Source organism: Hyperolius riggenbachi, chromosome 2 (genome assembly GCF_040937935.1).
Source record: "Hyperolius riggenbachi isolate aHypRig1 chromosome 2, aHypRig1.pri, whole genome shotgun sequence".
Taxonomy (NCBI): domain Eukaryota; kingdom Metazoa; phylum Chordata; class Amphibia; order Anura; family Hyperoliidae; genus Hyperolius; species Hyperolius riggenbachi.
The window spans coordinates 150089184-150113889 of record NC_090647.1 but is presented as its reverse complement, the minus strand read 5'-3'; the positions used below and the strand labels follow the sequence as shown (position 1 = coordinate 150113889).

The following is a 24706-nucleotide window of genomic DNA, read 5'->3' as shown; positions in this document are numbered from 1 at the left end:
CCTGGTGGGCCGATTTGCATATTTTTTTTTTTGTTACACGCAGCTAGCACTTTGCTAGCTGCGTGTAACTTCCGCTCGCCGCCGCTCGCAGCCGATCCGCAGCGCAGCCCCCCCCCCCTCCCCGACCCCTTGCGCAGCCTGGCCAATCAGTGCCAGGCAGCACTGAGGGGTGGATCGGGACTCCCTCCGACGTCACGACGTCCATTACGTCGGTGACGTCATCCCGCCCCGTCGCCATGGCGACCGGGGAAGCCCAGCAGGAAATCCCGTTCTGAACGGGATTTTTCCTGCTTACTCTGATCGCCGAAGGCGATCGGAGTGGATGGGGGGATGCCGCTGCGCTGCGGCTATCATGTAGCGAGCCCGGGGCTCGCTACATGATTTAAAAAATAAAAAAATTTAAAAAAATAGTGCTGCGCCACCTCCTGGGCGATATAATTGTATCGCCCAGAGGGTTAAGAGACAGAACTCTGCCCAAGAAAGAGAACTAGAATAAAAATAATAGTAACAAAAGAAGTATAAAAGGAATGAAATTTCACATACATAGAACACCAACCCCAAGCTATTTCTATGCCTACCTTCTGTACCTTATTAATGCGATGTGCAGCGCGATTGTCTTTGGCTTTTTGCTACAGGAAGGAGAAAAAGGTAAATTAAAATTCAATATTTCAGATAAACTATATATAAACAAACTATGGATAGAAAACAGATTGTAGCGTAACGTGGTCTCAATCAACCCAATTGAATGTGGCCCAGACATATGTCAATAAAATGGTGCAATCAGGAGGGTTGCAATGCACAGCATCACATCACAGTGATCAGGCACTAAGTCAACATAAATGACCCATACAGTAAAATCTTGTTTAAGTAAACTCTGCTGAAGTAAACTAAATACAGAGGCGTAAGGGCCCGTTTCCACTAGTAAGTGATGCGAATGCGGCTACATAGCCGCATCACCTCCGCTGCCGGCCGCATCACTTCCGCATCTCCCGATGCGGAAGTCCATGGAGGAGATGGGACGCGGCTGCAGATTTTTGGATCGCTCCGCACAACATGCATGCAGTGGAAACTCTTCCACTGGCGTGCATGTGTTTCAGCACACCCGCGGTGCGATGAAGCTATGTAGCAGCATCACACCGCTCCTAGTGGAAACGGGCCCTTAGGCTGAGAGACACTTGTTGCTGTATGCTCCATCCCCTATTGCCTGATGAAGCGGGGCCACATCTGCGAAATGCGTTGCGATGACCATTTGGAGAGTACATATAAATACATTTGCTTGCTGATATAATATCAACCTGTTTTTTTTGTGTGTCTGCTTGGAGGGGGTAGGTCCACCACTGCCTCCCCTGTCTGATATAGCAGACTTCTGATATAGTAAACTACTTTTCCAGATTCCATGACAGTTCACTATAAAGGGATTCTACTGTAGAAGCATTTATATGCTTCCTGAGGTGCAAACAGAAAATCTGACATTTTAGCAACATGCCCAATGCAAATTAATCAAATACTAAACTGTAATGTAATAAGCTGACATGTTCTAATATATGTGATATTGTACTAAAATGCTTACAATCCCTCAAACAAGGAGACCCGCAACAAACAAGTGCCTTAAAGGGACTCCGAGCTCACAATAAAAAAGAAAGTTGAACTCACCTGGGGCTTTCTCCAGCCCAGTGCTGGTCGGGAGGTCCCACGACGGCGTCCTGGCTCCTCTCCAACACCCCGATCCGGAATGGCTGACAGGCCGCAGCCCGGGCGACACTCTCCCGAGTGTCGGGCTGCTCCTTCCGCGTATGACGCGGATGACGTCACACGCCGGCCGCCTCGCGTCATCACGGCGGCCGGCGTGAAAGTACTGCGCAGGCGCGCTTTAATCGCGCATGCGCAGTACTTTCACGCCGGCCGCCGTGATGACGCGAGGCGGCCGGCGTGTGACGTCATCCGCGTCATACGCGGAAGGAGCAGCCCGACACTCGGGAGAGTGTCGCCCGGGCTGCGGCCTGTCAGCCATTCCGGATCGGGGTGTTGGAGAGGAGCCAGGACGCCGTCGTGGGACCTCCCGACCAGCACTGGGCTGGAGAAAGCCCCAGGTGAGTTCAACTTTCTTTTTTATTGTGAGCTCGGAGTCCCTTTAATTATTAACTACAGTACATATTACTTTTAAAATGACTTTTTACTCACCAAATAAGGAGCTTTGTCTTGTGCTGGTACTTTCCTCCACAGCTTCATGATCTGTTTACATCGGCTTGTCCAATCTAACATACGAGAAAAGAGTTCTTGTGAAAACTCTATAGAGAACCACAAAGGAAAGTCTGCAGCGCAGTGCTGAGTGAGCAGGAAACTTCCAGCCCACCTTACACAGCACCTGAATGAAGAGAATTATGGAGCTGAAACGGACAGCTGCGTGTACTATACATACAAGTCACAAACATGCACATTTAAATAGTTTCTGTAAAATTTCTTGTTGCATGATTAAAGTCCCAGGTGTGCAGTCCCAGAGATTGTAGATTTTTGCTTTTTTAATAACCTCAGACCTTCCTTTTAAGTAGGGCTCAGTGCAAACTACAAGGTTCACCTATACAGAAATCAGACTGTTAAGGTGCCTTTCCTAAAGGTGGGTACACAGGTCAGATAAAAGTTTTGAAAATGAAAGATCACAGACCAATCTCACCACCCTTCATGTAGTATGAGAGCCCTACCTACACAGTCTATTCTATGGAGCTGAACTCCCCATCAGATAAAAATCTTTGCAAGATGCTGCACACACAGATGCTGTACAGACACAAAAGATCAGTATCTGCAAAAGATCTGTTCCTGCAAAAGATCCGTTCCTGCAAAAGATCCGTTCCTGCAAAACGCATTCATAGTCTATATCTGCAGATCTCATACACACCTTGTTTAATGGACAATTATCTGTAGATCAGATCCACCAGGTTGGATCTTCAGATTGGCAGATAATTGTCTGATCTGTAGATGAATGTCCATTAAACAAGGTGTGTATGGGATCTGCAGATGTCAGACTATGAATGCATTTTGCAGGAATGGATCTTTTGCAGAGATTGATCTTTTGCATGTGTACAATATTTTTGTATGCAGCATCTTGCAAAGATTTTTATCTGATGGGGAGTTCAGCTCCATAGAATAGACTGTGTAGAGTATGGCTCTCATACTACATAAAAGGGGGTAAAATTGGTCTGTGATCTTTCATTTTCCAAAGACTTTTATCTGACGTGTGTACCCACCTTTAGTGGATACTGGTGTCCCCACCATCCACTGACTGCTTGTTTCCAATTAGGCATGCTAGAAAAGCATGGCCAATTTCTACTGTTATTTCTCATTGTAGGTATCAGAAGCTTGCTTCTACTCATCCTCACCACTCTTCACTGCATCAAACAAGCAGCCCATTTTTACAAGAAAAAGCCGCCCAAATTGATTGAAGAAAACCTGTAACGAGAAAAAGTTCCCCTGGGGGTACTTGCCTCAGGTGGGGGAAGCCTCTAGATCTTATCGAGGCTTCCCTGTCCTCCTGTGTCCCACAGCGGCTGCAAAAAAGCTCCCGGAAAGGCGAGAATGTAAATATTTACCTTTCTGCCTCCAGCGCAGTATCAGCTCTCCGCTCGGAGATAGGCGAAAATAGCCGTTTGCTGTCAGGCCGCTCTACTGCGCAGGCGCAAGTCTCCTGTGCCTGCGTAGTAGAGCGGAACCGACAGAGATCGGCTATTTCCGCCTATCTCCGTGCTATGAGCCGCAACAGCACCCCTCGCTGGAGCCAGGGAAGGTAAATATATCAAGCCTTGTCAGGCTTGTCGAGACAGGATTGTGGGACACTTCGGGGGAGCCAGTGCTGGATTGTCTGCAGCTACAGCGGAAGGGGAAGCCTCATTGGGATCCTGAGGCTTCCCCCTACCGAGGTGAGTACCCCCCAGGGAAACTTTTTTTGGTTACAGAGTCTCTTCAAGCAAAATCATGTTGGATGACCTTTATTATAAGTGTGATCTTAGCCTAAGGCTGGACCACGGTGTCCAAGTCATAACCACATGAGATTAGTCTTAATTACACTCCCGACCTCCAATAGAAAGGTATATACAACAAGCGTAATTTGCGTCATCTAACCCAGCAACTACAAAAACCTCCATCTTACCTGGGTAGTCCTTCCTCAAATTTGGAAAGTTCTTATTAGCATACAGCACTGGAGATATTGTTGACATCTCCCCTAACTCTTCATCTTTTTCCCAACGCTGTAAGCTGCGCTGGTTGTAGGACAGCCCATCATTCTCGCCCTCTGTGGTTGGTGTAGTTGGGGTGGAGGCTGTTGTCCATGAGCCATCAGTGTCACAATGTTCAGGACTAAACAAGCCTCTTCTGTCCCTGTACAATGCAAAGAAGGACAGGAATGAAACCTTATCGCAATATCAGCTTCAATACACAGAAAACCTGTACTGGTGAAAATGTAGCTAGTTATATGGGGAGTAGATTCAGATGCTGACATTTCATTGGAAAGGTCAAGTTCACCTTTTTTGTTACTCAACACCTATACGTCAAAATGCAAAGCATTTATATATACATATACATTATATATACAAAGATGTATATTTGTAAAGATCAGGCATCAAGTAGTTAGGGCCATTTTCCTCCAATAGCACAAAATGCTACCGACTGCCAATGCCGCCGCCGCCACCACATTCTCCCCCCCCCCCCCCCTTCAACAGGACTCAGTGCAGACAAGGAATACGTATAGAGAAATAAGTCTGTTAAGCTACCTTTTTTTTAAAAAATGTATACTGTGTTCCCAACATCTACTGACTTGGCTGTTGCAAAAAAGAAATAATTAAAATATGGAATCCACAGCGGACATTTCCATCGTAATCAGCGCCCTGCTTAATTTTTAACATTTTTTAAAAATTTAAAAATATTTTCCTGCCATTTTTTCTTCCATTGCAAAAGCACCCTGCAGTAGTTGACATAGCAACACGATCCCATTACATATTAGAAAAGGGCCCTTCGTGCTGGTAAGAACTTCTTGTAGCTCCACCCTTAGCAGTTGCCCAGGTCACGTGTCCCCAGCAGTGATGGCTTCACACCATGGAAAGAAAGTTTGGTCTATTCAATGTACAAACCTGGTCACTGCTGACAGCATGCACGCTCAGAATTTTTATATTGCAAAAATTAGACATTTTTAACTATATGTTTTCAATGCCCTTTTTCTATAAGTTATTAAATGTCAACTTAAAACCGGCCTAGAAAAAGATTTGCAAAAAAAAAAAAAAAAAAGGACTTTCAGTTTATTGTTGTACATAGCAAGGATTAATGGCAAACATTTCAGCTTTCTTATGGTTTTATGTGCATTTAAAACTGTCAACAGTGCAAATATAATGAATCAGAGTCCATTTAAGCCCACTAACAATTTAAACATTATAACGCCAATGACCCCGCTGTATGCTGGGTTGCCTTCTTAGCCTTGGATCACACTATATACCACCTTACATTGCAGTGTGTATTGCCATACTGGTGTGGAACTACCATTCTAATGACCGGTAACACAATCTGCTGTGCAAAACAGTTTATGCAGCAGGCCCTTCTGCAATAGACAGAATCAGAATGGGTCAATGTGAGCTTGCCCATAGAAACTCCCATCAGCTTTCAGTCCTCTGTTTATCAGCCTGCAGGGCAGCAGATATTGTGAGAACCAGGCCTCAATCTGACTTCCTTTTTGCTTCAAGCCTGCCTTGGAAGTTTCTGTTTTTTAGCTTTTAATAAAAGCTTGTTGACATACCTGTTGTCCAAAAAGCCTGTCTGAGAATACGTCTCCAACTGCAAGCTAGATGGCAAGGACACACCTTGGAAGAGAAAGGAATGAAAATTATGCATGAGAGTGGAAATTGACAAACACAATCATAAGCTTATCCATTTCATGAAAATATACAAACTGGAATTGTAACAGATCTGGCTGGAAAGCAAAACCTGAAAGCCCTGTCAATGCATCTACTGAAAGAGCACTTATTCTATTCTACCCCACGAGAGAGAGAGAGAGAGACACACACACACACACACACACACACACACACACACACAAATTGGGTAGTGGCCAGAGCTGTGGAGTTGAAGAAATTCAAGCAAAAAGGGGCTGCGAATCCGGTTAAAAAATATTTTTCCATAAATAGGACTTGCTGGCGTTCCATATTCTTAAAATCCAGGTTTGAAGACTGAACCACGTTGATTTCTAACACTGGCATGGCTGTTTACTGAGCTCCTCACAAAGAAAGGACGATCTACTGAAGTTTTACCACCATCGCATTGCCTGGTTTGTACGGTCATTCACAACTTCCTCTCTATGAACCACCTACTGCAGGGTAGATATTCCTTGGCCGATATAAACAGCTTGACCGATCAGAGCTTGCACCCAAACGTTTGAGCTGAGTTTTATGCAAATCTACCACCTATCATACACAAACCATTAACTTAGCTACTATACACCTACAGAAAAGCACAACACACTAACCAAAGTCAGGTCTATATTTGAGTATTTTTTGTTTTGAATATTAACAGGCATTGTCAAAAATTGTTTTACCATGAAAAGGGTTCTAATCTTTGGCAGTATGTAAAGGTCTGAGGGGGAACAAGTTGACCTACCTTGACCAAAAGGCCTCTGATGGCTCAGTGGTCCACCAGCTACCGCCCCTTCGGTTTTGACAGCTGAGCTATTCATGGGAAGGTCACGGTCTGTAGGACCAAGCACATCCTTCAGCAGTTCTTGCATATCAGTATTCTCCATCTTGGGCATTTCTGAAAATCAAAACGATATATAATAATAAGACCAGATTTCAAATAACTGTTTGCAATCAATAAAAAGACAAATATATGGAAATAAATGTGACCAAGAACAGGCAACAATAAACCATACAAAAATTTGCACACGCAACATACAAGTGTAAGAAATAAAATAAAACTGAGCTTTCTTCAGAAAACACTGCAGGGTTTGAAAGCCATTTTCCACAGTTTCTCCACACAGCTAAACATTCTCCATTGTTTTTGATGAAACAAAGCGGAATATAACCCTGCATTTCAACTTTGCTCTAAAACATTATTTACAGCATATTATATGCAAAAAGCATTTTTTTTTTTACTAGACCAGCATTGGAAGGGTTAAACACAGAGGTTTAAAGTTCTGTGGAGAGATATGCAGAAGTTCAGATTGTTACGTTCTATTTAGTTAAATGTATCTATTGAGAAATGTTACACACTCTTTGGCTGTCCTCCAGCTCCTCAGTCAGAGAGAGTGAGTCACATTCAACACTTAGATACATTTATGTAAACAAAATGTATCTATTTCAGCTTCGGATGTCTGCAGAAATCTCCAGGAACTTTAAAGCACTGTGTAACCCTTCCAATGCTGGTCTAGTAAAAAAAAAATGCTGGTTGCATATAATATACTGTAAATAATGTTTTAGAGCAAAGTTGAAATGCAGAGTTATATTCCGCTTTAAGAAGAGGTGCAAAATACATAAAACCTATTTCCAGTTTTATGTACAGAACTCATCTCCTTACTGTATTGTGGCTGGTTGTGTCAAGTAACAGGCTAAAAAGACGCAGAACTGAGCAACTAGTTAAAGTGAATTATCAATTCAGAATAATTTGCACCTGTTTCAAGAAAGCCTGTGGTAGAAACGCATCTGCTCTAAACTCCAGCGAGACAACACACCGTCTGCTCCAAATGGGCCTTTTGTGACCCATTCAATGTGAACCCAGCCTTAATCCCCGTGGATGAGGAGTTTAATCATATCCACAAAAGGCTGGAGGATACTGGAGGTGGGATATAGCGAGAGAAAGAAATGGCGGGGGAGAGAGAGAGAGAAAGAAAAGGAGGGGCAGGAGGAGGGGCGGGTTAAGAAACAGAGAGGGGCAGGGCATGAGAGATACAGAGGGGCGGAGCGGGCAGGAGATGGACAGCAGGGCTGGGAAGGAGAGAGAGATAGAGGTGTGAGTTTGGAATGACTAGGATGGAGGGGAAAGCACTACATAAGGCAAAGGGATCATGCTTATGGAAACTACTTTTATGCCTCTACCCCATATTGATGGAAGTACAAGCAAGGTTTCCTGCATTAAGGGTTTTTTTTCTACATCAGTGAAAGTCGGTTTACACTTGTTTAAAAAAACGTATCTGTGGCTCCGCTTTTTGGCCCGGATCAAAACCGGCTCCACGGATGCCAATGTTTAAAATAGTGTCCGACTTCACACACACACTTTAAAAAACCGGATCCGCAGGATCCATTTTGAAAAAAATTAACGGAGAGTCCGGATTTGCAGGGTTTTTTTGGACCCCGGATACACAGAGGGGCAGTGAAAGGCTACACAAATACCTTCCTCTACACAGAGAGCTTTTGCACACAAAATAGAGGCAAAAACGGATTGCCTACTGCCTGCTCCTCCCCTAATCATTTCTTATCCAATAGAAACACACATGAAAAAAGTACATACGTTTAAACGAACTGGAAACATATTCTACAAACGGACATTTTGAAGAACTGAGCAGTTTTGCATCAGTTTTTAGAAAAACGGATCTGTTTGAAATGGATCCGATCTGCACCTGGACAAGTGGACCGAGCCTGAAGCTGTACATCTACAGAAGGGTTTACACTGCACTGCAATCGTTTGACTCGGAAACGTTTGCTAAAATCCTAATGTAAATAGCTGACTCAAAGTGTTTCTTTAATCTCAACAAAGGTAATTCAGCAACAATAGCAACATCAAATAACTTTCAATGACTCCAAAGTAAACTCGGGAAATATAAGCGTGAGCATGTGATAAAAAGTACATCAATAATAGTGCCATACAGTAGAACTACAAGTGTGAATTTTTTCATATGCTCCGTTTACAATGTCCAAGATTACTTTAAAGTGGCTGCGCTCACATATGGTGTTGCATGCTGGTTCTGGGGCCCCGGGCAGTGAGAGTTCCTGGGGCCCCAGGCTGGCTTGTGCACCATTGTTTTTAATTTTATTGTAGATTCCCATGCAGTTTAGTTAGGAGGGGGGGCAGATGAGAGGGTATATCCTGCACGCTGGTGCCCCCTGCTGGCCATATAGCCATTGTCTATATGCAACTGAAACCCTCTCCAATTACTAGCTGAGTAGATCAGCTTCTGTTTGAATTAATCACTGCAGACTAGGTGTCATGTGTATGTGCACTTCTTGATTGGCTTACAAGCAGCCTGCAGGCTTTATATAAGCAGCAGAGAACTGTCTGGGAAGTGAGTATCTCCTGTGTGTTTGGTAAGTCTTAGAGCAGTTGGGGACAAGCTCCTGGGTGTGGCAGATCCAGGGCTTGGCTGCGCTCACATATGGTGTTGCATGCTGGTTCTGGGGCCCCGGGCAGTGAGAGTTCCTGGGGCCCCAGGCTGGCTTGTGCACCATTATTGTTTTCAAGATTACTTTAAAGTCATTTCATGTAAACTAGTCCATCTCTCCAGGATCTTCCTGACCTGATGTGCCCCACTGTGGATGTACAACTCTCTGCATTTGGCAGTTTTGCATTTTTTAACAAAAGAAAAATGAAAAGGAAGAAAATATGGAAAAATAAGACACAGATATGTAAACCAAATGAAACAAAGTTAACAGAAGCAGTGTGCAAGAATAATCCATGAAAAGCAGGAATAAAAAAAAGGGCCACTATACAGCATTATACAGCCTAAAAATAGCATTTAACACTTTTTCTCTACTATTGTTGTAGATGTTCAAGTTCAGATAAAGCAAACGTTTTATACATCTCGCCTCCTTCAGCTTCAAATTTCCATTGTCAAAGAAATTCTGTGCGCATTTTGCTCACTTGCTGAGCAGTCTGTACAGACAGGTATCATAACAGCATTGCCACGCCTATCCTGGGAAACCCACTAAAAAGTAAGAGGTTTCTGAAGCTGTGCACAATATGCCAAAGCAAGCTGAGAAGCTTTCAAGCAATCTTCGCTTTAGATCAGCTTGCCAGCAATGTGAGAGAGGAGAGTGCCCACGGTACTTTCCATTAAAAAGTGTAACTGTTAATGTAACAGAGCCCTGTGTGGGTTTTGAGCTTTATAGGAATACATTACAAAAAACAAACAAAAAAAAACAAAAAAAAAACCCACACAAAGCAACAAGCAAGTCTTGTGTTGACTTGCAGTTAGGCCCCTTTCAGATGGATGGAAAACCGCCCACCAGTGCAATTTAATTGCAGATGAATTGCAGGGGATGTAACACCATGCGTGTCAAGCATTGAGATGCAGTAGTGTTACTGGGCGGCAGAGAACCACAACTGCCATCAGATCTTACTGCACGGGACGGCCGTCTGTACAGCACCGGTACGGCCAGAGCAGTAGAGCATTTTATTTTTTTAACAGTAAAACTTTATTACTTTTTTCCCAACAAGTACAACAAGAAAGTTACAGAATAGTGCAGTACAGTCTTAATCATCAGTAGAGCATTTTAGAAGCAGTGGCTAAGACAGTATAGCTAGCAAAATAGCACATATGCTCTCCACCAGTACTTAGGTCTCCTACAACAGATAATACAGTATAAGTGGCTCTCATGCCATTATGAGGCATCAAAACAAGCAGACACATAACAATGATGTAATGTTACAACATGGGACAACGCTGAACTGTCAAAGCGCAATAAAGAAGGGATTTGGAGTTCAGGTGCAGGAGGCATAATCCAGGATGGCATGTCCAACACATCACAAATACCGACGTTTGGTGTAAAGCTAAGAGACCAACCCTCCATGGAGATCCTATCCAGATCCGAGCCGAGGGCTCCTTCTGGCAGCTGAAACAGATCTCTCTTTCTTGTTCGAGAGGCAGCAGCGACGTTCAGGACCACAGTCTCTGACGCATCTTCTGCAGGGAGGGGATGGATGGTAAAACTATGCCCAGAATTCAGCAAGATAGGAAGGAAATCAAATAGTCTAACCAAAATCAACAAAAATCCAGGCCTCAGAACAAAAACAGCTACATCTCATTAGGAACTCAATATAGTGCATACAACATTGTTCAATACTTTTCATTAGGCCCGATAATTTTCCAGCAGGCACAAACAATATACATATATGAAAAGCGTAACAGCCTCTCAATTTTCACATGGAATACTGCTGCAAAATCACAACAGTACAGGAAGACCATATGTGAGTCATTAATGGAAACCAGAGCTGAGTTAATATAAAAGTTTTACACATACCTGGGGCTTCCTCCAGCCCCATCCGCACTGATCACTCCCACACCGCGGCTGTCGGAGAGCTACATAGAGGGTGTACTACTTTTGCCCAGACTGGTCGAAGTTACGGGACCTGGTACCCACCAGGGAGAAGACTGAGGACTGTGTGCGTGGGAGGGATCCGTGCGCATGAAGCTGGAGGAAGCCCCAGGTATGTATAAAAATCTTTTATATTAACTCAGCTCTGGTAAAATTTAAGTGTTCGCTGGAGACACATTAGATAAAAAAAAAAACTGTATTGGTTAGAATCAGATTTTTATTGCCATCTGTATACCCAGTGGTGGAGATTTCCCATCAATTCCTATGTCAACCGCAAGTAAAAAACGTTTGAAGGGAAAGGGGGAAAATCCCATGTTAGACAACTGTCCAGTATGGACTAATCCCCAAATTCTAGTGATCACCTTAACATTTAAAATGCACCCTCTTCTCGTCTAAACGGATAGTTGTCCTAAATTTTTTGCACTGTCCAAAGTTAAAATGGTTTTGAGCAGACTGTTACATTAAGTATTGACAAAATAATCTTACTAAGTAATCCATAATCTGGATCATGTGCAGAGCTCCCCAAACCAGTCCTCAAGGCCCACCAACAGTACATGTTTTGAAGGAAACCACAAACATTCACAGGTGGGGTAATCAGTGTCTCAGCAGAGCTTATTATCTACCTGTGTGGATTTCCACAAAACTTGCACTGTTGGTGGGCCTTGAGGACAAGGTTGGGGGAACACTAATGTAGAGGCTTCCAGTGTTGACCTTGGCCTGACATAGCTCGCTGGGACTCTCTGGGAGATCCAGGCCACGCTCTTCCTTTTGCACACTGCTCTTTTTCTGCAAATTTGATCAGCTTGAAAATGGACCTATCAAATGCAGTTGCCGAGGCACTTGATTGGATGGTTTTCAAGTTGCATAAACTTTAAAAAAACGAACAAAAAAAAACTTGATTGGCATCTCAATCACCATCCGTAATACAGGACTATTTGAATTTCTGTCTGAAACAAAAGTACAAATAGAGGTGGGATCAGTGCCACATAGGGGGAGAGGGGGTGGGCAGGTAGCAGAGGCATTGGGGACAAGGCCAGCATGGCACTTCAGCAAGGTGACTTCCATGGCTTTAGCATTCACAATCAAAGGGACCTAGATGGAGGAGCGATAGAGGAGGAGGGGTGAATATACCTATCAGGGAAGTAGGCAGTAAGCTTACCCCCCCCCCCCCCCCCCCCCCCCAATACCTTTTACTAGGCAAGTAGGCAGTCGTCGTACCTGAAACCATCCTGCGGACTTGCCAACAAACTTCACACTCTACGTTTATTTAAAGGAACTGAGATAAATATTTCGTTTTCCAGACACACCAAATAGTGTATTGCAGGTTTTGTTTATCAAAAAAAAAATAAAAATAAAAGCACCTCCACGGACTTACATTAAAAGCGCGATTTATCAAAAACTAATTGCGATCGCAGCAATTTTGCCACATTTTTCCTTTACTACTTTTGTAAGTCAATGGAAAACGACCTGCAAAATGTCATTTAGTGTGTCAGGGCCCTTATACATAATCTCTTTAGGCCAGCTATATAAAACATTAGGCAGAAGCTGAGCACATACACCAAGCAAGCATGTTCAAAAGTGGGTCACTTATGTTTCCTCTATATTGTTGTCAGTTCAATTTTACTTTAATCAGAAAAATCATGTTCTGCATCTCTGCAATGTCCGTATAGGTTCTCAGGAAAGAACCAAGACAGTAGCAAGAGCTGATGGACCAGCCAAAAAGGAGACAAAAAAAAATTACTTGAGACTTTAAAGGATACCCGAAGTGACATGTGACATGATGAGATAGAGATGTGTATGTACAGTGCCTAGCACACAAATAACTATGCTGTGTTCCTTTTTTTCCTTTCTCTGTCTAAAAGAGTTAAATATCAGGTATGTAAGTGGCTGACTCAGTCCTGGCTCAGACAGGAATTTACCGTGTGACCCTCACTGATAAGAAATTCCCCTTTTTACCTTTCTTGCTCTCAGAAGCCATTTTCTGCTAGGAAAATGTTTTATAGTTGGAATTTCTTATCATTGAGGGTCACACTGTAGTCATGTCACTTCGGGTATCCTTTAAAGAACCCTAGGTGTGTTTGCCAAATCGTATTAGGACACAGACATGTTCTGTGTACAATGACCTGCTTCTGTGTCCTTCTATTGTGCCTCCACCCCTCCCCGGCTCTGCTGTCCCCCCTTAAAAAAAAAAGCGCCAGGCTAGAAACACGCATATTGTCGCTAGCCTGCTATTTACCTCAGCCTGTCACTCATCGCCGCTCCCCCGCCTCCTGTATTACACAGCTCCCCGCCTCCTGTATTACACAGCTCCCCGCCTGTGGCCCTTCCTTCCCCGCCTCCGTAAGCTTCTGCCAATCGGCTTACGGATTCGGGGAGGGAAGGGACACCAGCGGGGGAGCCGCGCTATACAGGAGGCGGGGGAGCAGCGATGAGTGACAGGCTGAGGTAAATAGCAGGCTAGTGACAATCTACGTGACCCTAGCCTGGCGCTTTTGCAGAGCCCAGGGGGGGGGGGGTTTATTTCCTTTTAATCAATACCAGTTGCCTGGCAGCCCTGCTGGTCTATATCTCTGCAGTAGTATCTGATTAAAACCAGAAACAAGCATGCAGCTAGTCTTGTCAGATCAGACTTATAAGTCTGAACCACTGAAACCCCTGATCTGCTGCATGCTTGTTCAGGGGCTATGGCTAATAGTATTAGAGGCAGAGGATCAGCAGGGCTGCCAGGCAACTGGTATTGTCTAAAAGGAAATAAACATGACAGCCTCCATATACCTCTCTCTTCAGTTCCCCTTTAACCACTTGCCGACCACCCACTACCTATGGGCGGTGGCAAAGTGGCACCCCCAGGAACGCATAACACCGCGGCGCCTGGGGGACTAATTAGCCGGGGATCGTGCGCATTCGTCGCATTGGGCTCCGCCCACCCGCGACGTCAATCCGCCGGCTATTTAGAAGCGACGGCGGGTTGTTAACCCCCGATCTGCCGCTAAAGTGTATAATACACTTTGTAATGTATACAAAGTGTATTATACAGGCTGCCTCCTGCCCTGGTGGTCCCAGTGATCGAGGGACCACCAGGGCAGGAGGCAGCCCCCCTGGTATGCACAACAGCACACTCATCCTGCCCCCCTTCCCCCTGATTGCCCACAGCACCCCTCAGACCCCCCCGATCACCCCCTCAGACCACTGTTTGCACCCAATCACCCCCCTAAACACCCCCTGTCACTATCAGTGAATACTATCCTATAGATTAGGTCCTAAACTGCTCCCTGGGGGCTCATGATCACCCCCTTTCACCCTCAGATCCTCCCCAGAGCCCCCCCTCCTGTGTACTGTGTACATCTATTCTCCCCTGTAATCACCCACTGATCACCTGTCAGTCACCGGTCAATCGCCCATCAATCACCCCCTGTAACCACCTGTCACTGTTACCCATCAGATCAGACCCTAATCTGCCCCTTGCGGGCACCCACTTACCCGCCCACACCCTCAGACTGCCCTCAAACCCCCCTGATCACATCCACAGTGCATTATTTACATCTGTTCTCTCCTCTACTCATCCACTGATCACCCATCAATCACCCCGTCACTGCTACCCATCATATCCATCAGATCAGACCCTCATCTGCCCCTTGCGGGCACCCAATCACCTGCCCACACCCTCAGATCCCCCCTGATCACCTCCCCAGTGAATTGCTTGCATCTATTCCACCCACACCCTGAGACACCCATCAATCATCTCATGTCACCACCTGTCACCCCTAGCACACCTACCCATCAAATCAGGCCCTAATTTGCCCCATGTGGGCTCCTGATCACTCGGCCAAACCCTCATATCCCCCTTCCGATCACCTCCCCAGTGCACTGATTGCATCTATTCTCCCCTGTAATCACCCCCTGAGGCACCCATCAATCACCTCATGTCACCACCTGTCACCCCTAGCACACCTACCCATCAGATCAGGCCCTAATCTGCCCCCTGCGGGCTTCTGATCACCCAGTCACACATGTGGTATCGCCGTACTCAGGAGAAGTAGTATAATGTGTTTTGGGGTGTATTTGTACACATACCCATGCTGGGTGGGAGAAATAGCTCTGTAAATGGACAATTGTGTGTAAAAAAAAATAATCAAAAGATTGTCATTTACAGAGATATATCTCCCACCCAGCATGGGTATGTGTAAAAATACACCCCAAAACACATTATACTACTTCTCCTGAGTACGGCGATACCACGTGTGACACTTTTTTGCAGCCTAGGTGCGCTAAGGGGCCCAACGTCCTGTGAGTACCTTTAGGAATTCACAGGTCATTGAGGCATTTGGTTTCTAGACTACTCCTCACGGTTTAGGGCCCTGAAAATGCCAGGGCAGTATAGGAAGCCCACAAGTTACCCCATTTTAAAAAGAAGACACCCCAAGGTATTCGGTTAGGTGTATGGTGAGTTCATAGAAGATTTTATTTTTTGTCACAAGTTAGTGGAAAATGACACCTTGTGAAAAAAAAAAAACAATAAAAATCAATTTCCGCTAACTTGTGACAAAAAATAAAATCTTCTATGAACTCGCCATACTCCTAACGGAATACCTTGGGGTGTCTTTCTAAAATGCGGTCACTTGTGGGGTTCCTATACTGCCCTGGCATTTTAGGGGCCCTAAACCCTGAGGAGTAGTCTAGAAACCAAATGTCTCAAAATGACCTGTGAAATCTTAAAGGTACTCATCGGATGTTGGGCCCCTTAGCGCACCTAGGCTGCAAAAAAGGTGTCACATGCGGTATCGCCGTACTCAGGAGAAGTAGTATAATGTGTTTTGGGGTGTATTTTTACACATACCCATGCTGGGTGGGAGAAATATCTCTGTAAATGGACAATTGTGTGTAAAAAAAAATAAAAATCTCATTTACAAAGATATTTCTCCCACCCAGCATGGGTATGTGTAAAAATACACCCCAAAACACATTATACCATTTCTCCTGAGTACGGCGATACCACATGTGACACTTTTTTTGCAGCCTAGGTGCGCTAAGGGGCCCAAAGTCCTATGAGCACCTTTAGGCTTTACAGGGGTGCTTACAATTTGGCACCCCCCTTAATGCCAGGACAGTAAACACCCCACAAATGACCCCGTTTTGGAAAGCAGACACCCCAAAGTATTCAGAGAGGGGCATGGTGAGTTTGTGACAAGCAAACTGCAGCAAGTCCCTGTGGAATAGGCCTAGTCAGGTCTATGTTGCCGGTGCACAATCCCTCTGTGGGTCACCACTCCACACACGGTTCAATGTAGTAAATACCAAGGAGGCACTCAATTGGCTTCAAACTTGCGTTTTATCAAATCTCAGTAATACACGACATGTTTCGGGGCATATCCCCTTCATCAGGTGTACATACATTGAATGGCACACAGTGAATAAATACATACTTCTAACCACCACACCCTAAATTGGACCACCTCCATCTTGTCAGCTGACAAGTCAGCTGATCACTGACATCACACAGTCCAAAGTCTTGTTAACCCCTTAGGGCACTGATCAGAGGCATTACTATATCCGTCTACCTCGGTAAACCTGATTAACAAATCAAATTACTGCATCTTAGGTAAACCTAATACAGACAATACTGCGAAAAACTTCTGTTGCAAATACAACAACTCTAAATACAGGGTCACTATGTTTAGTGTGCTGCTGATCCTACATGGGATATTAACCCTTTCTGGACCAGCACCCTCTGCCCCCTCAAGGACCAGAGGGTGCTGGTCCAGCAAACCGCCGCTTCCCGACGAATCGCCGCAAGTTACCGTCGCTCCCGCCGGACACGCCGCTCTATCCCCGCCGCAGGCTGCTCTCTCTGCTGTCGCTATGACGGCAGAGCGCTGTGCGCCGGTCAGGAGCCGCTTTCATTGGCTCCTGACCGTCACTCCATGTAAGCCAATGGGAACGGCTTACATGAATGACAGGGCCAGGAGCCAATGAAAACGGCTCCTGCCCGGCTCACAGTGCTCTGCCGTCATAGAGGCGGCAGGGCATCACATTGCGGCGGGGGCAGAGCGGACCGAGCGACGCGGACGGGCTGGGGCGCGAGGTCAATGGGACGTAGAGCTTACGTCCGGTCAGGACCGCAGCGCCCCCTGCCCGACGTAGATTCGTACTCGCTCGGCCCGAAAGTAGTTAAGAAAAAGATTGATATGTTGATTAATGATGCAATGTTGAACGGTCTCATTACTAAAAATACAGTTGACTTTGAGTGTGGAATCTCCTAGAATACCTTTATTGTACTTATTGCCAAAGATCCATAAATGTCTGGAAAACCCACCTGGTCGCCCCATTGTGTCCGCTATAGGGTCATTGCTCTACACTATCTAAATTTGTGGATGTGTATTTGCAAGACTTGGTAAAGGCAATACCGGTGTGTTTAAAAGACACCACAGACTTGCTGCAGAGATTGGGAACACTCAGGCAGGTGTCAGGTTTGGTTTTAGCCACACTTGATGTACAGAGCTTATTCACCTCAATCCCGCATGAGGAAGGGATGGATGTAGTAGAAGATGCATTACTGGACACCACAATGAACCATCACCTGATATACTTTGTCCTCGATTGCCTAGAGTTAGTACTGAGGAATAATTACTTTAAATTTTGTGATGATTTTTATTTACAGAAACAGGGCACTAGCATGAGGTCCCCTGTAGCTCCCTCTTTTGCAAACCTTTTCATGCATAAACTAGAGAAATCCATGTTTATTGAGAATCCCAAATATTGTCACATGATACACGGGTATCTGCGGTTTGTGGATGATATTCTAATTTTATGGAAGGGTCCGGTGGAAACTGAGGGAAATGGTGGATGAGGCAAATCATGCGCACCCAACCATTAAATTTACGTTGGAACACTCCACAGAGGTTATCCACTATCTAGATGTGGCGATCTCGGTTTCACCCCAGGGGTTACATACAGATTTGTATACGAAACCGACTGATCGCAACAATCTTTTAAGAACGGACAGTTTCCATAACTCTAAAGTGGTGAAAGGTATCCCTAAGGGGCAATATCTTAGGGCAAGGAGAGTCGCATCCACAGACCATGGATACAGAGTTGCTGCAGAACGGATTACTAACAGATTTCTAGAGAAGGGGTACAAGAAAGGTGAGCTTGAGAAAGTGGAGAAGGAGGTGGCTCAAATCTCAAGAGATAACCTATTGAATAGTAGTAGACAGGGGAACAACCAGAGTAAAAACAAGATCCCGTTCGTGCAGACATTCTGTAAACAGTCTGGAATGATTAAGGGGCTCGTTATGAAGTATTGGCCCATACTTCAGCATGACCCAAGTTTTGGAATGCTATTCACTGAGCCACCCTTATTCTCCTACAAGAAAGGTAAAACAATACGTGACAGGGTGAGCAGGGTTGATCTGTCAACCAGGAAACAATGTACTAGTGACCTGACAGGGAAAAAGGGTACTTTTCCCTGTTTGGAGTGTAATTGCTGCCATGCAATTATAAAAGGCGCTTACGTTGAACATCCCTACTCTGGTGTCAGAATAAAGATTAACTCAATGTATACATGCAACAGCATGTTTGTTGTTTATGCCTTGAAATGCCCCTGTGGGATGTTTTATGTGGGTAAAACCACCAGAATAGTAAAATCTAGGATTCAGGAGCATAAGGGTGACATTCGTGGTTATAAGCCAGGAGAAAAAAAACTGTGACACCCCAGTAGCCCGACATTTTTTTGAATGCGGACATAGGGTGTCACAGTTAAGATGGCTAGTTTTGGACCACGTACCACCGCTGCAGAGAGGTGGGAACAGAGACCGGATTCTCCTACAGAAGGAGGCCCGGTGGATGAGAAAGTTGGAGTCCATCAACCCCAAAGGGATGAATGAAATGTTCAGCTTGAAATGTTTTTTATGATGCTGTATTACGTGTTGGAGGGTGGTAAGATGGATCTGTAGTCCAAATATTTGCAACAGAAGTTTTTCGCAGTATTGTCTGTATTAGGTTTACCTAAGATGCAGTAATTTGATTTGTTAATCAGGTTTACCGAGGTAGACGGATATAGTAATGCCTCTGATCAGTGCCCTAAGGGGTTAACAAGACTTTGGACTGTGTGATGTCAGTGATCAGCTGACTTGTCAGCTGACAAGATGGAGGTGGTCCAATTTAGGGTGTGGTGGTTAGAAGTATGTATTTATTCACTGTGTGCCATTCAATGTATGTACACCTGATGAAGGGGATATGCCCCGAAACATGTCGTGTATTACTGGGATTTGATAAAACGCAAGTTTGAAGCCAATTGAGTGCCTCCTTTGTATTTACTACATGGTGAGTCCGTGGCAGATTTCATTTTTTTTTTGTCACAAGTTAATAGAAATGGAAACTTTATTTTTTTTTTTTGTCACAAAGTGTCGTTTTCCGCTAACTTGTGACAAAAAATTAAAAACTTCTATGAACTCACCATGCCTCTTAGTGAATACTTTGGGATGTCTTCTTTCCAAAATGGGGTCCTTTGGGTGGGGATTTATACTATCCTGGAATTCTAGCACCTCATGAAACATGACAGGTGCTCAGAAAAGTCAGAGATGCTTCAAAATAGGAAAAATCACTTTTTACACCGTAGTTTGTAAACGCTATAACTTTTACCCAAACCAATAAATATACACTTATTGGTTTTTTTTATGTCAAAGACATGTAGCACAATAAATGTGGACAAAAATGTATATAGAAATTTTGCTTTATTCAAAAAATGTCAGCACAGAAAGTTAAAAAATATTTTTTTTGCCAAAATTCATGTCCTTTTTGATGAATATAATAAAAACTAAAAATCACAGCAGCAATCAAATAGCACCAAATGAAAGCTGTATTAGTGACAAGAAAAGGAGGTAAAATTCATTTAGGTGGTAGGTTGTATGACCGAGCAATAAACCGTTAAAGCTGCAGTGTTCTGAATGGGAAAAAAGTGTCTGGTCCTTAAGGGGTTTAAAGACTGCAGTCCTTAAGTGGTTAAGCACTAGGGCTTTATTTAAAATTATTGAAATAATTGCAAAGTTATTTAAATTAGGTATAAAAAAAAAAAAGATATGAATATTAGGAAGTAAAGCAATCCCGTTTTTCTAACCTGGATTTTCAGTATTTGTTTCATTGCTGTCAGAATCTTCATGAGGTAAAGCAGAGTTGGACGCAGGCGGGAGTGTCTCAGCTAGCGGGGAAAAAAAGAAGAAACCTTTCAAATTAACGGTCTTGCTAGTTAGCAAGCAAATTACAGTCTGAGAGGGTAAAGTGAATGAATAAGAATTCAAATGGATTTACACATAGATTACGAAGGCTGCCACTGCTGATCTCATTCACTAAAAAACGCTAATTGCTAACCTGTCAAGGCTGATCTTTTGGTTTCAAGTCTTTGAAAAACTTTTTACACATTTAATGCTAGATACACAATACAATTTTCTGGCATATTTACCTGCCAGATGGATTTTTTTCCAACATGTCTGATCTGAATTTCGATCGATTTTCCAATCGATTTCCATTCACTTCTAAGGAAATCGATCGGAAAATATCAAAATTCAAACTAAATTCAGATCTGACATGTTGGAAAAATCGATCTGCCAGAAAATTGTAACGTATGTACCTAGCATAAGACTGAACTCGGCTGAAGCAGCGATCCCAGGCCGAGAATCTAGTGCAAGTACAGGTGTACCATAAAGACAATTAAAGATCCGGAATGCCAGATCTTTAACCTATAGCAACGGCCAAGTGCAATGTTTCTCCTCTTATGCCACCCACTAAATGCCATTCCCATTGTGCGCCATGTCGTTACACCACCTCCCCGCCCCATAGCTACAGAATGAATCTGTACCAAACCAAGAACTGTGGCTCTAAAGATAGAGTACCCATCCCTATGGCGACAGTTTTACTGCATGTGCACACACCTAGGCAGACTCCTGCAATAAATATATATCTAGTTTAGGCTGTTAAAAGCAGACAGTCACCATAACACTCTGGCAACTACCAGTTTCAGAATAAAGACAGCATGTCAACTGTCACAATCTCACATAACATGTCCACTTTAAAGACCCCAAGGCATTGTCCATTTTATCCAAAGTCATCTGATTGGTATATCACTCCAGCATTGCATGTGTTCTTACCTGTGCTGGGCTGTGACTGCTGGGAACTTTGAGCTGTAGACCCTGGGCATGGTACGTTCTGCACGCTCTTTGTTTTCTGTGGTACAGGCCGAGCCGCAAGAAGAGCTTGCTTGCTGAGTTCCATCAACTCCTTTCCAAAAAATGCTTCCTATAAAGAATTACCCGGAAACGTAAACAAAATGATAGCCCCTTAACATAAAGTTCACTGTGATATAAAGTATTGGAAGGAACTCTAGCCAAAACGTATAGAGTATAGAGTCTGAAATGAACAACTCCACACACTTCACTCACAGATCAGATCTTTATGTGACCAATACACACACTGAAGTCAGGTGTCATCTACCGTGTATGTAGCTTTACGTGTCACTCTATTATAATTTATATAGCGCTGATATCTTCTTCAGTGCTTTAAAGAGTACATAGGCTTATCACTTAACTGTCCTGCAGAGGGGCTCACAATCTAATTCCTACTATAGTCCTATGTCCATCCTAGTATAAGGTTGATTAAAGCAGACCTGAACTCAGAACTTCCTTCTCTGCAGCATAACTTTTAAAGAAAAACTTCTTTGTTACAGCTAATACAAATCGTGCAATAAATCTGCACTGTGTACTTCCTGCTTTCATGGAAGGAGACATAGGGTTAACATCCTGGGTTTACAAATTAGCTGCTCTGCCAAGGCAACCAGCTGACAGCTGAGGGATGAAAGTACACTTCTGATTACTCACAGATGAGGGGGAATTAGACAGGCTAAACTCTTTGAATACATCTAGGGTGCATTTCTCTAGGTTTTCCTTCTGTCCTGTGCAACAGTTCAGATTCACTTTAAGGTGGAAACCAATTCATGTATCTATATGTTTTTATTTAAACAAGGCTTCAAATGCCAGAACAAAGTTGGTGTGCCGACTGCAGTAGTTAAACAAACAAGATTTGTCTACAGATTATCTAAATTGGGTAACAAGCTACACCAGCTTGTCCCTCGCCTCTGCAAAAGAGAAGGCCATATGGATTAGCTACCACTAAAGGTGGCTGAAATGCAATCAAGGAAACTAAAAAAACCAACAAGTAGTTGTGCAACAAGTACAGAAGTTATGACAACAATATTCACTTGCACTGTAGCATAGCAGGCCTAGCTAAACAGGAAAAGATGGGAGTATTTACATAAGTATTCTCAAATTGAAGCAGGGTCTCTAGATGTAGATATCATGGGCCAAAAGAAATACAGCAACACAGCCACAGAGCTAAGCAAGGGTGTGTACTGAACTAAACTAACAGGTAGTTGTAGAAAAGCAAAGAAAGTATTAGATTTACAAAGTTGAATTTACTTCAGACTCCTGTCAAAACCAACATGAGTAAGTAAAACTTAGAACAAAGGCACTTGTATGATATACTACAGGATTGATCTTTAAAAGGAAACAAAGTAGCAGAAACAAAGATGGCAGATGTCACGTCTCTCTGGCTCTTGCAGTGGTAGTAAAAGTGCTAGGAGGGCATGTTCCCAATCCATGAAGTCAGATGCACCAAAACCCCCAGCAATATCCAAGAAGTGCTCCCATCTCCAATCAAACAGCAAACTATAAAATCTTTAATAGAAACCGCAGAGGACACATTCAGGTTGCTATTCAATTTGGTCCCAATACATGGCAGGACTTAGGAGGGCATTCAATTTCCTGACAGGATGATGGGAGCCAGAATCCAGGCACTGGAATGGCTACACCAGCTTGAAACAAGTCAGACACTCCTAAAATAGTTAATCTGATTAAAGGGGAGCTAAGGCATGAAAATTATGCTGTTGAATTATCCCCACCATCAGTTATTTAATATGGACAGCATACATTTTACCATAGAGCTTGTGTTAAAAAAAAAATTAGCTCCTTACACCAATTATTTTCTTCTACACAGCTCATCTGCATCAGTAAATCAGCTGCTCCTGTGCGGATTAGAGGGCTGGCTGTTCCCTGCTAACTGCTAGCAGCCTTCTTGCTCTCTCTGCCTCAGCTGATTTATAATAGGGCTTACACACTCCAGAGCAGGCATGGGCAAACTTGGCCCTCCAGCTGTTAAGGAACTACAAATCCCACAATGCATTTGCCTTTATGAGTCATGACTGTGGCTGTCAGACTCCTGCAATGTATTATGGGACTTGTAGTTCCTCAACAGCTGGAGGGCCAAGTTTGCTCATGCCTGCTCCAGAGCCATGCTGTTGTAACTATAATGTAATTAAATAAACAGGCTGCTAATTAGTTACTTACTTAGCTAGTTACATTATAGTTACATGTGAGAAGCAACAACATGGCTCTGCAGTGTGTGAGCTGCATTATAAATCAGCTGAGGAAAGGAGAGAAAGATTGCTGTTAGCAGTTAGCAGGATCAGCCAGCCGGTTGCATCAGCACAGGAACCGCTGATTTACTGATGCATATCAGCTGTGCAGTAGAAAATAACTGATGATAGGAACCATTTTTTTAATACAAGCTCTATGGTAAAATGTATGCTGTTGATATAAAATAACTGATGGTTGGGAATAATGGAACAGCGTCATTGCACCATAGTACCCATTTAATGAGGATTTAAAAATAAAAAATGCATTCAATGACTTTACATACTTGTAGGTATGCTGGGAACATATCCTCCAATTTGCTCTTTTTTCTGCCTCTTCTTTTTTTCTTCTCTTCCGTCTCAGTAGTGCCTGGATCAGCAACAACTTCTGCTGGTGTTTCCTGTACTAAAATAACCATGTACAAACAAAATAAGTCAAAATGCTAGAACAAAGTGTGACAGTACTGGCTTTAGATGAAAGAAGGACGAGTTATGAAGTGCTTCCAAGAGAAGAGTTAAAGGGGTTCTGTGAGGGTTTCTGAAGAGAAAAACTGCCACTTACCTTGGGCTTCTATGAGCCCCATGCAGCGGTAATGTCCTACGACGTCCTGCTCCCATCTGCCGTTCCCCGCAGCCGGCACCGGGCTATTATTCGTCTGACATACAGACGAATAATGCGCGTTGCCGTGCCTCCGCTCGCGTCATCTGAGGCTTACTGCGCAGGCACAGTACAACGGAGCCTTGTACTGCGCTTGCACAGTAAGCTTCCGATGACGCAGGCGGAAGCGAGTGGGTGTGCGGCCACTCTAGCGCAGCCGCAGTTGGATCCCATGTCGCTTAGACCGGGGCCGGCGGCGGCGAACGGCATATGGGAGGAGGACGGCGTGGGACATTACCGCTGCACGGGGCTGATAGTAGCCCAAGGTAAGTGTCCGTTTTTCTCTTCCACAACCCCCCACAGAACTCCTTTAAT

At 44.0% G+C, this 24706-nt stretch overlaps 1 protein-coding gene across 4 annotated transcripts in view; it reads right to left on the bottom strand.

The window, feature by feature from the left end:
- The window catches only part of KMT2D (lysine methyltransferase 2D), a 193523-nt gene that overhangs the window by 67939 nt on the left and 100878 nt on the right, over positions 1–24706 (bottom strand). For 3 of the 4 annotated variants that reach the window (XM_068267678.1, XM_068267681.1, XM_068267679.1), the window contains exons 22-29: positions 24021–24139; positions 21419–21566; positions 20392–20472; positions 6631–6783; positions 5774–5837; positions 4142–4368; positions 2182–2255; positions 579–629 (exon numbers count right to left, since the gene is read on the bottom strand). In XM_068267678.1, coding sequence (XP_068123779.1) covers positions 579–629; positions 2182–2255; positions 4142–4368; positions 5774–5837; positions 6631–6783; positions 20392–20472; positions 21419–21566; positions 24021–24139 — 917 coding nt within the window. The remainder of the gene's footprint in view (positions 1–578; positions 630–2181; positions 2256–4141; positions 4369–5773; positions 5838–6630; positions 6784–20391; positions 20473–21418; positions 21567–24020; positions 24140–24706) is intronic. The other variant, XM_068267680.1, reaches the window with a different exon arrangement.